Source organism: Hyperoodon ampullatus, assembly GCF_949752795.1.
Source record: "Hyperoodon ampullatus genome assembly, chromosome: 19".
Taxonomy (NCBI): Eukaryota; Metazoa; Chordata; class Mammalia; order Artiodactyla; family Ziphiidae; genus Hyperoodon; species Hyperoodon ampullatus.
The window spans coordinates 4,584,823-4,599,736 of NC_136932.1; the positions used below are offsets into that span (position 1 = coordinate 4,584,823).

At 56.7% G+C, this 14,914-nt stretch overlaps 1 protein-coding gene across 2 annotated transcripts in view; it reads right to left on the reverse strand.

The window, feature by feature from the left end:
- Positions 1-5,168: 5,168 nt before the first annotated feature.
- SRCIN1 (SRC kinase signaling inhibitor 1) overlaps positions 5,169-14,914 on the reverse strand; it is a gene marked incomplete at both ends in the record, with an annotated part of 65,961 nt that continues 56,215 nt past the window's right edge. For both annotated transcript variants that reach the window (XM_079725416.1, XM_079725415.1), the window contains 2 exons: positions 5,169-5,303; positions 13,432-13,578. In XM_079725416.1, the coding sequence (XP_079581542.1) occupies positions 5,169-5,303; positions 13,432-13,578 (282 nt within the window). The remainder of the gene's footprint in view (positions 5,304-13,431; positions 13,579-14,914) is intronic.

Genomic DNA, 14,914 nt, shown 5'->3' on the forward strand with positions numbered 1-14,914 from the left:
TTGAAGGACGAATGAAGTGCCTGGCATAATTCCTGCCATGCATTGACGGTCCCATTTATTATTTGATCTTGAACTGTCAGTGACAGGTGATTCTAGAAGATGAGGACGTTTTGGCTACTGGCCCAGCTTTCTGGGAATAGAGGGGGAGAGAGAAGGCAAGATCTGCTGACATTTAAAAAGGGACAAAAGGGATGAGGTCTGGCTGAGAGTCTGAAGGGCTGCTTGGTAAGTGGGTGACCCATGGAGTGGGGCCTTGCCTGCAGACAGCGAGCACATCCTCACCCTCAGCCTCCAGTGAGGCCTGGAAGAGGGTGGCATAGGTCACTGATGTTACCTCATGGGATGGAAGGGATGGTTTGCGGGAGGCGGGGGTAGAGGAGACCCAATAATACCCCAGGTCTCAGCCAAGCTGGAGAATGCCTGGAAGGGCAGGCTCAAGGACCCTTAGAACATGCTGGGACAGTGGCACAGCCTTCAGACTTCCAGGAAAACCTGAAAAACCCAAGCAGGACATCTGGTCCACTCGATGGCGGGGCAGGCTAGACTCTGATGTGGTAGCCTTGGAAGGGGCCAGGCAGCTCACTGGCTACAGGGCCAGGGTGCAGGGCTCCCACCCAACCAGAATCGAGGGTAAATCTCCTCTCAGGGGTCTTCTAATTTCATAGGCGACCATGGAGTAAGTGGAGCCTGTAGGCCTTTGAGGAGGACAAAGCAGAGACGCAGCATGATTGGGGCTAAATCTTCAGGCGAGTATTTTTCAAACTGTAGGTTCTGACCCATTCAAGGGTCATGAAATCATGATTCATGATTGAACCCAATTCAGTGGGTTGTCACCAAATGTTTAGACTATAACAGAAAATAGCAGAGTACACTGTATGTAGTAGGTGCTGTTTCACTAAATATGTGGGTGTTTGTGTGTGGACATGTCTAAGTCATTGAGATGTAAAATGGATTTCTTTTTTTTTTTTGGCTGTGCCACATGGTATGCAGGATATTAGTTCCCCGACCAAGGATCGAACCCGCGCCCCCTGCAGTAGAAGTGCGGAGTCTTAACTACTGGACCACCAGGGAAGTCCCTAAAATGGATTTCTTACTGTGAGTTACAGTTCTAAAAAAGCTTGAAAGCTGATGTTCTTGATAGGATGGGTGGATACCATTAAAGGGTCATCCCACTCAAAGGGCAGGAGGCCAAGACCCGATCCAGGGGACTGCTGGAGGTAAGCAGACCCGACTTGGCTTTGGGGGAAAGCATTGGGTTTGGAGTCGGGCAGAGCTGGACTCCAATCCTGACTCTGCATCCAACTAGTTGTGTGACTCTGGGCAAGACGCCTAACGCCTCTGGCTTTGTCACTTGCAGGTGTAAGTGACGCCAGTAGCTTCCTCGCTGATGGTGGAGAGCTGGCGCCCCGTGAGTTAGCGGCTCTTCTCCAGCATCTGGATGAGGTCGGTTCTCACGGGCTCTTGCAGGCAGCAGCAGCCCCAGGGCCCCTGTTTCGGCCTCTCCCTCTTCGCGCTCTGCCAGCTCAGCTGAGGGGCAGTGGCTGCCAGGGATCCCCCATCCTCCATCCCACCCACCCCGGCACCTTCTAGGATGAAGATGAGAAATAATGAGACAGCAGCCTCTAGGAAGGAGATTCAGGAGAGGAAAAAGAAACAAGTTTTATTTAAGCCCCAAACACTTGGCTAGAAAAACCGAAAAGGAAAGAGAGCAGGAAAGTGGGAGAAGAAAAGGGACATTAAAAAAGAGAGACAGAAAACACAGCAACCCTTTCCATTTAGAAATTGTCAAGTTACACTGACAGAGGTCACAGAATATCCACAGAAGCCATCACTGCTACACCAACACGGGCCCTACAGGGTGGACAGGGCGGGGTGCGGAGCCGGGCTCGCCCTGCGGGGTCCCACCTGGGACCCCTCTCAGAGCCTCGGGCCTGAGGCTCCTGGAGAAACAGCATATTGCGGAAGGGGCGGGAGAGAAACCCCCCATGCGAGTAACACAGCACAGTGGGCAGGGGCTGGGGGGACCAGCTACAGGGGTCCCCCCAGACATCTTGGCTTTCTCTCGGTCAAGCACACACTGATGAACGGAGCAGCGAGGCGCATGCAGCTGGGGGGGCCTTGACGTGCTGGGGGCTTGGAGAGGGCCCGGGGGCTGGGGGCCTGGGAGGGGAGCCGGAGCGAGTGGTGCAAGGGCGAGGGACCATACACACAGGCGCTCCCACACGCGGGGTCTACACGCATGTGCACGTGCATGCGCAGCTCACACGCCCCTCCACGTACACCCTTCTGTCCACACACATACAGGTCACACATTACACGCGTTCTCACATGCCAAGGCCCTCCACATCAATGTGCAGTGGGCACATGCCAATGCCCAGGCCAGTTACATGCACCACTGTGTGCACGCCTCCCTGCACACGTGTGGGAGGTCACGCCTGTGCACGCTCATGCTTCCTTCCCTCCGCACACTGGTGAATGGACTTGTGCCAGTAGATACACACACACACACACACACACACACACACACACACACACACACACACAGGCTGCGCACAACTCCTCCTGTAAATGTGCAGGCACCAAAGTGAAAGATGCAAATTCCACTGGGCTCCAGGTGAGTGGGCGGGGTGGGGCACAGGACTCCCTCCATTTGCTCCCTTGTGGATGGACACGCCCTTCCTCCCCCCCTCCAAGAGACATTCAACTCAGGACAATGACGGTGGGGCAGACGTTCAGGGCACAGGGTTGAGGGCGGGAGGTGCGGCAAGGGAAAAGTAGCAAAAGCAGAGAGTAACGGGGCTTCCCTGTTGGCGCAGTGGTTGAGAGTCCGCCTGCCGATGCAGGGGACGCGGGTTCGTGCCCCGGTCTGGGAGTGTCCCACGTGCCGCGGAGCGGCTGGGCCCGTGAGCCATGGCCGCTGGGCCTGCGCGTCCGGAGCCTGTGCTTCGCAGCAGGAGAGGCCACGGCAGTGAGAGGCCCGCGTACAGCACAAAACAAAAAAAAAAAAACAAAACAAAAAAAAAAAAACAAAACAAAAAAAAAAAAAGCAGAGAGTAACGGAGCGGAGGGAGGAGGGGGCACCACTCCCCGCCCCCCCGCCGAGCCAGGGTGTCTCTGTACAGCCGAATCAAACCAAACCGTCTCACTGGACCACAGAAGCCAGGCCAACGTGCCCACCCTCTAGCCCCCTCCCCTGCCAAAACAGCGGCCAGGGAGAGAGTGCCGTGGTTTTCTTTTTTTTTTTTTCTTTTTTAAATATTTATATATATTTATATTACGTATATTATATATATATATAATATGTAAATATATTTTTAAAACAATATAAAATGTTAAGACACTTCACTTAAATGTAAAGAGTTGCCTGCAATTAAAAGTAATTGCATCATTTATGAGGTCCTTTTTTTTTTTTTTTCTATTTTCCAGGGTTTTTTTTTTTTTCAGGACAGATTTTTTGTTTACCTCTTCTTTTGTTATTTTTCAAAAAGGCTTGCTTGCCTTTGTACAAAAATGATCCAAAGCTAGAAAACAAGGATGAGCCAACAAAAACAACAACAGAAAAAGAAAGAAATGAAGGAACACAACCCACTTCCCCCTCCCGCCCCAACCCTCAACAGCTCCCCGTGGCTCTTCCCCAAACGCCAGGCTCCAAGGTCTAGGAGGTTGTGCCCCCGCGATGGCTCCTTCTTTCTGTGCTTACTCGGGGAGCCTAATCCCAACGCCCCCTCCCCTGTGCTTACCCCACTTTGTGCTCCAAATAGGAATCCTGCTCCCTGGGGACCCCACTCCAGCTTCCTCCTCCTCCCCCATCCACATACTCTCCCTGCCAGCCCCTCACTGTGCCCTGGGGGGAGCGGGGCTAAGAGCCAAAACTGGTCTCTCCCGCTCCTTCTCAGGACCCCACTAAAAGAAAGCCTCACTGCCCACAGCCTCTGCAAAGCAGGCGCCCACAGGTTGGGGGGGTGCTGGCTGGCTGGTCAGGCTTCAGGGACCCTCGAGGATCTCACCAGGGGCCCCCAGCCCTTCCCTGAAAACCCTCACATCTCAAAGAGGATGGTTGAAGGTCAAGTCACCCCACCTGTGGGGTCAGAGCGGTCCTCGCTGCCCCCCATGAAACCCCTCTCTATTCCCCCCCACCTCCCTCACAACCAGACCCTCCCCACCCTCCAGGCCTCAAAATCTAATCTGCTACAGGCCCTTCATTCTCGCCCGCCCCACCCCCGTTAAATAAGTTAATGTCACTTAAAGTGCTAAATTAGGAAACTAAAAGTACCAAATACCCCTCCTGGGGCTGCCCTCTCCCAGGGCAGTGTCCCCAGTGTCAGGCTGTCTGCTCAACCCACCGTCCACAACCAGCAGTCCAAAGGCGCCCCTTCCTCCGATCAGCGCCAGCCAGGCAGCCCCTCACCACAGGAAGGTGGTCCCGGGAAGCCAGCTCCTCTCCGAGGACACACAGATTCCGCGGGCTCCCACCACCCTGAGGCCCCTCCACCTCTGGCCTCCCTCTCCAGCCCGTCTGTCTCGACTCCAGGCCCACCCGGGCATGAGTGGACGGGAGCAGAGAAGCAGCGGCGTTGAGTCACATCCCGAGGCTGGACAGACAGGTGGGGCACCTCCAGGGCCACAGTCTCCCGATGTCCTATTTTCCAGCCTGATTTTGGGGTTGGTCCAATGTCCAGATTTTCCTCCAGGAGGGCTTCCGAGGGAGGGGGAGGGGGTGTCTGGCTGCTCCGAGTCTCCACGGCGTAGAGTCAGTCTGGAGTGCCCTTGGGAGGAGTGTGTGGGAGACGAGGAGGTGGGGCGGGGGTGCAGGAACTGCAGGATGGACGTGGGAGGGAAAGTGGGGAAAGAGAAAAGGAGGCATGAGGACAGGAAGTGTGCCATTCGGGAACAGGAAGTCAAGGGAGGGTGTCATGTTTTGGTTTTTAGTTTTACTGGTTTGCTTTTTCTTCTTTTTTTTTTTTTTTTTTTAAAAAAAAAAGATATTTAAAAGTGAATCATTAAAAAAACCAAAAACACCAACAGGGGATGGGCAGAGAGAGCTGAGGACGGGCCACCTTCAGGGGGTCTGGAGAATGGTGTCGGGGTGGGGTGGAGACGAAGGGAAGCCGAGGAGAGAAATGGCCGGGATAAGGGGGGGTCGGCGGGGGTGGGGGGTAAGGGAGTTTCTAGAAGGAGATGGAAGAATTCCTCGCCCCAAAGGAAGTCAATACGGGGATGGAGGTTCTGGAAGCCGAGGGCTTTTCTGAGACTGGGCTTGAGGTCTCATTTGACCCGCTCATCTCTTTAGACGGTTTAGTGACCTGGAACAAAAACAGAGGTCAGGGGTCAGAGAGAGGAAGGGGAGCCTTCGTGCTGGCCCCCAGTTACAGGGTTGTTTTTGTTTTTTTTTTCCGGTACGCGGGCCTCTCACTGTTGTGGCCTCTCCCGTTGCGGAGCACAGGCTCTGGACGCGCAGGCTCAGCGGCCATGGCTCACGGGCCCAGCCGCTCCGCGGCATGTGGGATCTTCCCGGACCGGGGCACGAACCCGTGTCCCCTGCATCAGCAGGCGGACTCTCAACCACTGCGCCACCAGGGAAGCCCCAGTTACAGTTTTAAAAAGTGAAAAATCTCCACAAATCCAAGAGAAAATTAACTGCAAACAGTAGAAATCAGAGGAGGATCTGGAGAGAGTGAGTGGTCCCCTGAGACAGGGGAGGAGCGGGGGCCACAGCAGGGGCAGAAAGGGGGCACAGGGTTGGAACAGAGGGCCTGGGGTGGGAGGGTAGGTCCACGGTTACCGATAGGAAAGAGAGAAGGCGGGAGAGAGAGACCAGAGAAGCACAAGGGAGGGCAGCCCAGGGCCAGGATGGGGACCAGGAGCAGAGTGGGTGGGGAGCAGGGAGAGGGCAGGAGAAGGGAGGAAGAGGTGAAAGGTCAGCTGCCAAAGGGGAGGCGGGAGCGGGGCAGCCCAGGCTGGGAGTACGGCCCAACCCAGCCAGCAGCAGTCAGGGCCCCTTCCAGCCTCAGCAGGTCTTACAGGAGCAACTGAGGAATGAACATGTCCTCCTGGGGGGCGCTTCTTTAAAGACCCTCCCCCCCGCCGCCTCCTGCCCTGCAAGTGTTCCTCCAGCTCTGAGCTGTGCCTTGTGGGTTAATGGGAGGTCACCCCCTCATGACGTGTCACCTCTGACAGAAACAGCCGTGCCCCCTCCTCACCTCCAGCAGACCCCTTGCATTTACACTGGTCCTGGAGGTGATGGCCTGTCACAAATGCAGACTCCAGGGCCCCGCCCCAGGGTCCATCTCTAGCGTGAGCTCAGGAATCTGCATTTTAGGCAGGCGCCCCACGTGATCCTGCTGCACAGAACTCTGAGATGACTCGATTAGGGCAACATGGACCAGGTTTTCTCTCTGTAGTTGTATCCACTGTCCCTCCTGGCCTTGCTTAGCTACCGACCCATCCTGATGAAAAAAGACAGAAGGGATGAGGACTAGAAGCAGAGGGCTGTGGCACTGACAGAGACCTCCTGCAGGCCAGGTCTGGGCACGGTCACGCCCTTTCTCCCTGACCTACATTATCACCCAGCTGCTGGGCAGCCTCTATCAGATGCTTTGCAGGGGGAAACCCAGACGGTGCCTCCCGCAGCCTGGAAGGGAACCAAGGAGACCGTATGTACCTGACTGGCTGACAGTGAACCCGCCCTTGAGGTTGCTGGTCACATTTCTTTTTCCACACGTGCACAGCAATCCATCTCTGGGTTATGCTCACCACGCTGCAGTCTGAGGTCTACATTTTCCTCTTTACGAAAATCTAGGCAAGAGTTCCCCGTTTGGGTCTTCTAACCCCTCTCGTCGTGACTGGCTGCTCATTCCTTACTCAGAGGGGTTCTAGGCCCACAGCCCCACGTCCTAACAACCACTCAGCCTTTTGCCGAGTGCCACGTGCCAGGCATGGCCTGTGTTCGCAGGGTCCGGGTACCCGGACCTGGAGACAGACTCATTTAAAGACAACCTAGAGGGGACTTCCCCGTTGGTGCAGTGGTTAAGAATCCGCCTGCCAATGGAGGGGACATGGGTTCAATCCCTGGTCTGGGAAGATCCCACATGCCGTGGAGCAACTAAGCTTGTGCGCCACAACTACTGAGCCCATGTGCCACAACTACTGAGCCTACGTGCCACAACTACTGAGCCTGCGTGCCACAACTACTGAAGCCCGCACGCCTAGAGCCCGTGCGCCGCAACAAGAGAAACCCCCGCTTGCCGCAACTAGAGAAAGCCCGCGCGCAGCAACGAAGACCCAACGCAGCCAAAAATAGAAATTAATTTTTTAAAAAAATTAAAAAAAATAAAGACAACCAAGAGCTCTCTTCCTCCCTTATCACTTACTTGTGCTCCAGTCCCACCCTTCCCCGCCCATCATTTCCCGTTTAGAGTTCTTTCTCCCAAAGCCAGGTGGGAGGGGAGCACATCCGCTCTCGCGTGTCCCTTCACATCCCACCGCGTCCCAAGCCAGCTGTTGGTTCCCTCCTGGCTGTCCTCTTTGGTCTCCGCTCGCCTCTCCAGTATACACTACCAAACGTAAGGTAGATAGATAGTGGGAAGCAGCCGCAGAGCACAGGGAGATCAGCTCGGTGCTTTGTGACCGCCTGGAGGGGTGGGATGGGGAGGGTGGGAGGGAGGGAGATGCATGAGGGAAGGGATGTGGGAACAGATATATATGTATGACTGATGCACTTTGTTATAAAGCAGAAACTAATAAAAAAAAATAATAAAATAAAATAAAATAAAATTAAAAAAGCATTTTCCATTCCTTCCCTTTAGCATTTGTCAAGAGCCTCGGTCTACTCTGAGCTTTGGTTTTTGGAACACCCGCCTTCCGGCTTGTGCCGCCACCTGACTCCTGCATTCACTCAGGTGATGTGTCCTCACCTAGGCGATGTCCCCCTTGTCCTACAGCCGGTGCAAGGCCTTTAAACTTCAGCAAGCAGCAGCGTTCACCGGCTTACGTGGATACCCGCCTTCTGCATGGAGACCTCTTATACTTGCTCTGTGAGCATTTGTTTTCTAACAACTCCTCAGGCCATCTTCCCTCCCAGGAGGCTGGCTGCAGCAGCGTCCAAAACCCACTTTTCTGAAGCTGAGGGAGCATGTCCAACCGTGCCCAGTGACCATGTCCTGTGCTGCTCAGGGCTCTCCACTGGCACAGCTGCTGTCTCTGAAGGTTCTCTTTGCTTCTGTGTCACCAGCCAGTCCTCCCCCCGTTGCTCTTAATTATGTCCAGAGAAACAGAGCTTTGTCACCTTTGTGACAGGCAGAAACCACAGATGGTCAACTTTAGCTGGGGGAGACTGGAACCGTTAGCCAGACCCAAAGGGCTGAACCCCACACCCCTCCTCTTCCTGTGGGCCAGAGTCTAGCCCCCTCTCTGCGCCCCGAGCCTGCCGACCTGTCCCTCCGGGCTACGAGGCATAGATTTCCACACAAGCGTAGGTCATCTTGATGCTGCCAACCCTGTTGGCGCCTCCTCCAGGGCCATTCCCAGGGCCACCTCCTCCTGCCCACATGCCCTTCTTCCTAGCTATGTGCCTGAATCAGGCACTGGGCTGGCAGAAGAGGTGGGGCTTCCTCCAGCCCCAGGGGAATGGGTCCTGATAAAACCTATGGCGATTCAAGCCGTTCCCTTCTCCTAGCCAGTGACTGATCTAGAGACGGCAGTGAGAAGAGAGGGGAGGTCAGCTGGGGGCCCCTGGGGAAGATTCTCCTGCTCCTACAATGATCTGTGTGCCTAGGAGCCCTGGAATGAAGGCAGATGTGTTCGGGTGGGGTGGGATGATGGGCCAACAGGACAGAAATATGGAAGGAACCCAGGTCTTGATGTCCTTGAGCTGCTGAATTCCCCAACCCTGGAACCTCCCTGCTTCCTGTTTCGTTAGCTAGTACCTTTCCTTGTCGTTTAAGCCATTTTGGAGTTGCTGTTATGTGCAGCTAAAACAACTTAGACGGCTACACGTGAGGCCCGCCATTGTTCTAATGTTCTTGTCAACAGCGTTCCCGTCACGCGTGCCGTCTCCCCAGGGGTTGGCGGCACCCATGGAGTTATGCTTCCCAGCAAAGCAGTAGAATCCAGCATTAGGACAAGCAGAGTTTGTATCTGGCAGACCTGGGTTTAAGTCCCAGCTCTGCCACTTCCTAACCGTGTGACCTTAGGCAGGTATCTCTCTGGGTCTTCATGTCGTTACTCGCAAAGCAGGGATAACAGTCCCTACAGCACCAGAATCACGTGAGACGATGCACACGGAGCACGAGGCCCAGTGCCTGCACTCAGGATGCAGGCAATAAATGGTAGCTATTATTATGATTATTATTATATCATTAGTATATTAACATTTCAAGTCTGCATTGTCTAGTTCCATCTGGACTGGGCCTGATCAGTGGCAAATTCATTCATTCATTCATCCATTCATTCACCTAACCAACAAATATTTATTGAGTGCCTATGTGTGCCAAGTACTGTTCTAGGTGCTGTAGGGATGTAGCAGTGGTTAATGCACAGATTTTTAAAGATATAAAGTTGTGGGCTTCCCTGGTGGTGCAGTGGTTGTGAATCTGCCTGCCAATGCAGGGGACACGGGTTCGAGCCCTGGTCTGGGAAGATCCCACATGCCACGGAGCAACTGGGCCCGTGAGGCACAACTACTGAGCCTGTGCGTCTGAAGCCTGTGCTCCGCAACAAGAGAGGCCACGACAGTGAGAGGCCCGTGCACCTCTATGAAGAGTGGCCCCCGCTCGCCGCAACTAGAGAAAGCCCTCGCACAGAAACGAAGACCCAACACAGCCAAAAATAAAAATAAATTAATTAATTCAAAAAAAAGATATAAAGTTACGAGGATTAAATAAGATACTTAAAGTTGGTACAGAAGAGGGTGCTACTTTCTATTTGCCTCTCCGTCCCCAGATCTGACTTCTGCCCTCCTCTGCACCCGGGTTGGCCGACCCCGCCATGCCTTGGCTGGCCGCCTTGGCTGGGTTTGCCCACTGGGGATTATGGCAGGGCGGAAAGAGAGGGGGGGTGAAGTTTCTTCCTTACTCCCTCCCCACTTGGTGCCATGTCGCTGGCATGCTGTGCCCGCCATAACTATAGCACCTACTGTCCAGCTCTCACAGGACTCCCTAAACCCTATGTCCCCAGACCCCTCTCCCCAGGGAGGTCCAGCTTCCTGCTCTCACTGGTCCCTGGGTGCCTCAGCATCTCTTGCTGGTCCCTTCATTACAGTCTCTTCACTGGAACCAATGGAGGAGATACACTAGGTGTCCAACAGTTGCTTAGCCCTAGTAGAAGAGGGGGTGTCCACAGTCTCATGCCTGCACCAAGCCCTTGATCCTTGTCCCCTGGGAATCTGGCTCTCATTCCACCCCTGAATCTTGAGCACAACATCCAAGAGCTTTTCCTCAATCATTCCCTCTGATTTCTCGGTGGTATCAGGCACTGTTGCACCTCCCCTCGGAACTTTCTCCACTCCTCCACCCCGATTTCTCTGTCTGGTCCTGGCTCTTCTATTCCCCTCCCCCTCATCATTGTCAAGGCAGCTTCGAGCTCCTGGTGTCAGAACCACGAGATGAAGGCGAGGCCTCTGTCCAGCCCTCGGCCCTGACAAAGGCACAGTGCAGCCAAGCACGGTGGTGACTCCTTCCCCTTGGAGAGCGCTCTGTGGCTTTCGAAGCTCTTTCCCACACACGGTATTATATTACATGAACTCAGAAGCCGGCCTCTGGGTTTTTGTCCCCATTGTACAGATGAGGAAGGAGCCTGCAGAAGGCAGAGGACTTTGACCAGGGTCACAGACTGAGCTGGGATGGAACGGTGCCCTGGCCTGAGGATGGAGGGCCAGGTGATATGGGTGACTGGAGCAAATGGAGGGGCTGGGGTGGGGGGCGGGCAGGGAGAACCGGGCTGAGGGAGCCGAGGTTGGTCATGAAGTGCCAGGGCGGCCAGTGAGGGAGTTTTGATTTTCTTACCCGACCGGGGCTGGAGGGCACGGGTGGTATGCTGGGGGGGGGGGGTGGTGGTGATAAAATCAGATCTGCATTTTACAAACAACCCTCCCCACCCCGCAGGTCTGGGAAGATAGGTTAGGGGTCACAGAAGTTGCAGGGAAACCTTAGAAGGCACGCACTGGGGTACCGAGGCACAGGATAATTTTTTCCCCGGCTGCTTTATAACGTTTCTTTACTTTAAAACATTTCTGCAAAGAACATGTAATACTTCATTAGAGAGAAGATGCTTTTTTAAAGAAAGGTTTCTAAAAAAGTGAACGTGAGAGAGATACAGCCACACCAGTCATGTGGGGAGAGAAGCACCATGTAGCTAGGGAAGGTGAGGGAAGCGGGGAGATCAGGGGACCCCTCAGTGCAGGTGGATGCCCGGGGCTGGTGACTTTCCCAGGTGCTGAGCAGCGAGCAACAGGGGCAGGTTTGTGCTCAGAACAGAGACCTGGGCAGGGACAGATGGCGCCTGGTGCCCAGGGAGAGGAGGAGCACGTGGTGTGAGCGGCAAAGAGGCTGTGGAAGAAGATGGACGCAGGGGAGTGAAGAGGTGGGCAGAGGAGAGGTGCCCAGGAGGGTCAGTGAGGGCCAACAAGGGAGGAGAGGATGCCAAGGAGCGGAGGGTCCCACGGCCCCCCAATGCATGTAGACGGGGCATGGTGTGTGCCCAACATGCTGCAGAGAGGTGGGTAGAGCACGGTGCAAAGAGGCCATTTGGAGGCCACTGGAGACCTAGCCACGCCCAGGGGTGAGGCTGGAAGGAAGCAGGAGGAGGGGGTGGGTGGAGGAATGAATGGAGGAGAGGGCGTGGAGGCGACGGAGGTGACTGGGGCGGCAGGAGAGAGGGCAAGAGGCAGAGGAGCTGGGTGCTGGGGGAGTTGGGAGTCAGGGTGAGAGGTGGGGAGCGTAATTCCAGAGGAGGGAGGCGCCCGCTGAAGAGGCTGAAGCAGCTCTGTGCGGGGGTGGGGGCCTGGGTGTCAGTCTGGATTTGAACCCTGCTCCAGCACTCGCCGGCCCTGTGACCTGGGTGAAGCCTCAGTTTCCCCATCTGTCAAATGGGGATAATAAGGCCCATCCTCAGAGTAGTGAGTGTGCAATGAATTAAGGTGTGTGTCTGGCACAAGTGAACACCCCGGGAATGTCAGCAGCCGTTCTAGACCCGAAGAGAGACCAGCCTGGACAGGATGAGGGGAGCTCCTCCTTGGTGGTGGCAGGAAAAGGAGCTGGGGGTGGGATTGGCAGGATGTGTCTGGGGACCCATGAGGAAGACGGTTGGCCAGCAGGGAGCTAGTGAGGGGCCTGGCTGGCCCGTCTCCACTGGACTCCCCAGAGGACCAGCAGGCAGGCCTGTGTGCCCAGGGCTGGGCAGAGCCATGTGGTGGGAAGGGCTGTGGGATCCCTGGGTCCCAGTCCTGGCTTTGATGCCCCCTCGCTGTGGGCCCGTGGGAAGTCCTTTCCTTCTCTGAGCTGTCCCCTCATCTGTAAAGGAGGTGGCCAGGCTTGCCCATCTCTCACCTCCTGCCTCTGAGCCTAGAACCTTCTTCAAGTCACAGCATCTGGACATTTCATGACCCCCACTCCCACCCAGCACTCAGAATGGACCTGGCATACAGGAGCTGCTCGGAAATACTTACTGAACCACATGAGTGCACTCAAGGTCTCTCTAAACATCTAGGCCTGAGGACCACCTGCATCTTCCGACCGGGCCACAGGTGAGCCACAGGGCAGAGACATCCATGGGCGAGGCTGTCAACTCTATATACCGTCCCAGGCCCACTAATTAAATCTGAAAGAGGGTGCAGCGCCTCCACACGGGGGGGCCGAAGTACTTCTCCCCCTTCTCCCCCTCCCCGTTAACCACACTGCCACCCAAACACGAGACTGAAAAGCAGATGCAAAACTGGTTTCTCCCTTAGTTGGGAGGTGGCCTAAGAGCTAAGAGGGAGGCTGAGATGAGAGTGGGGACCCCAAAGAGCAGGTGGGACCTGAGAGCAGAGGGAAGGAAGCAGAGGAGGGGAGTGGAGCGGCAGGAAGACAGGCATAAGGGCCCCTTCCACACCCCGGGGCCACCAGCCTTAGCAGGGTCTTGTCCAGGGGCGGCTGAGGAGACAGCCCTCTCTGGTCCTGAGTGAGGGGCCTTCTGAGAGAGGAGCCATCTGGCTGAGAACCAGATCCTGAGCACTGGGACTGGGGAGAGGAAGGAGAAGATGGCTTAAGGGACCACTGGGGCAGTCCTGGCCGGGAGGACCTCTCTGGGCAGCCGGCAGGAAGGTGGTCACAGGAATACTGGCGGGAGATGGCCAGCACACAGCAGGAGCACACAGCACTGCCAGTGCGGGGGGGTGGGGAGGGGGAGGGCGTCTGGATGGGGCCCAGGCCACCCCCCTGTGGCACCCAGGCTTACCTGCTGCTGGGCCTGGATCCTCACGTACTCGGCCCGCTGCTTGCCGTGCTTGCCTTTGTCGGGGCTGCCTGCCTGGCCCTGGGCCGCCTTCAGCCGAGAGGTCCCCAGAGTCACCACCTTCATGGGTGGCACGCTGCCACCGCCACTCTGCAGGAAGAGGCACGGGGTCAGGATTGGAGGTGGGGTCACACAGGCACCCCAGGCGCAGTGGGCCCTCTGAGACCTGGAGAGCCCTCCCTGGCTCCACATCCCCACCCAACAATCAGGCCCACTCTCTCTGAGGCCAGGTTTAAGGCCTCCCTGCAGGAGTGGGGAGGGGGTCCCCGGGCAGGTTCCCAACAGCTCCTGGGTGAGAACCCTGGTGGCTTCCTTGAGTAGCCCGGGGGCAGCTGGTGCCCTTCTGGGGGAGCCATTTTTAAGGTGAAGGTCCCTGGCACCACCACCACCACTCCTGGCCCGAGAGAACGTGCCTGAGATTTGGGGGAGGGGTCTGTATAATGGCAGACAAAGTAGGATTGGCAGCCCCAGGCCCACATCTTCCTCTGGATGGGAGGATGGGGGGGAAGTCTCCCTAGAGATGGACAAGTCCAGCCCCCTTGAACCACCCCAGGGACCAGGCCTGCCCAGAAGGGCTCTGGGGATCCAGAGGCGCAGGCAGAGAAACAGCAGAGACAGAGAGAGTCAGACAGGAGAGGAGGAGGGGAGGGTGGGGATGCAGAAGGGGGAAAGAACTTTATTTGTCGGTTTACAGATACAGAGCGGAGGGGAGAGGCCCTGGTCCCCACCACGGCTGGTTAGGCTGACCCCTGGGCGGGCCAGCTTCCCAGCCTGCCAGGGGCCCTGCCTGCAAAGCCAGCCCGGCACCGGGCTCCCAGGAGGGTGGCGGGGCTGAGAGAAGGCCAGTGGGAGGAGGGGGCTGGCGCGGTGCTCCTGCGGCCTCCCACTCCCTCCGGCTCTGAAGACTGAGCAGGAAGGTAAGAGGAGCGGACAGGGCAGGAGGCAGCCACCTGGGGACCAGGCGGCGGGGGTGGGGGGCTGCCGGGGGATCCCGCGGCAGGGGCCGTGCCCATCTGGCTCAGGGTGGCTTCCAGCTCCCGGAGCGTCTCCTCCAGGCTGTCCATCCGCTGGGTGGTGGCACCGCGCCCCGTGCAGCCCAGGCCAGCAGCACGCTGACCCCTGCACTCCCCGCTGCAGGGTTGGGCGTCGTGTCCAGAGTCCTTGAGGGTCTCCTCTGGGTAGGTCTCGGCAGCGGAGGGCTCCTGGGTCCTGTCTGGGGCGCGTCCCCGAGGACAGGGGACCCCAGCTCCTCCCTTTTCTGGGCTGCAGCTCTCTGTCCCCAGTCTCTTCAGAGCAGCCCCTTCCTTCTCCAGCATCGAGTTGTTCCCGGGCTGGGAAACCTCAGCCATTAGCCCTGGCGGGGCCTGTGGATTACCCCAGCCCCTCCCGCTGCCAGCCAGGGTCCGGGGTCGTGGGGTTGGGGCTG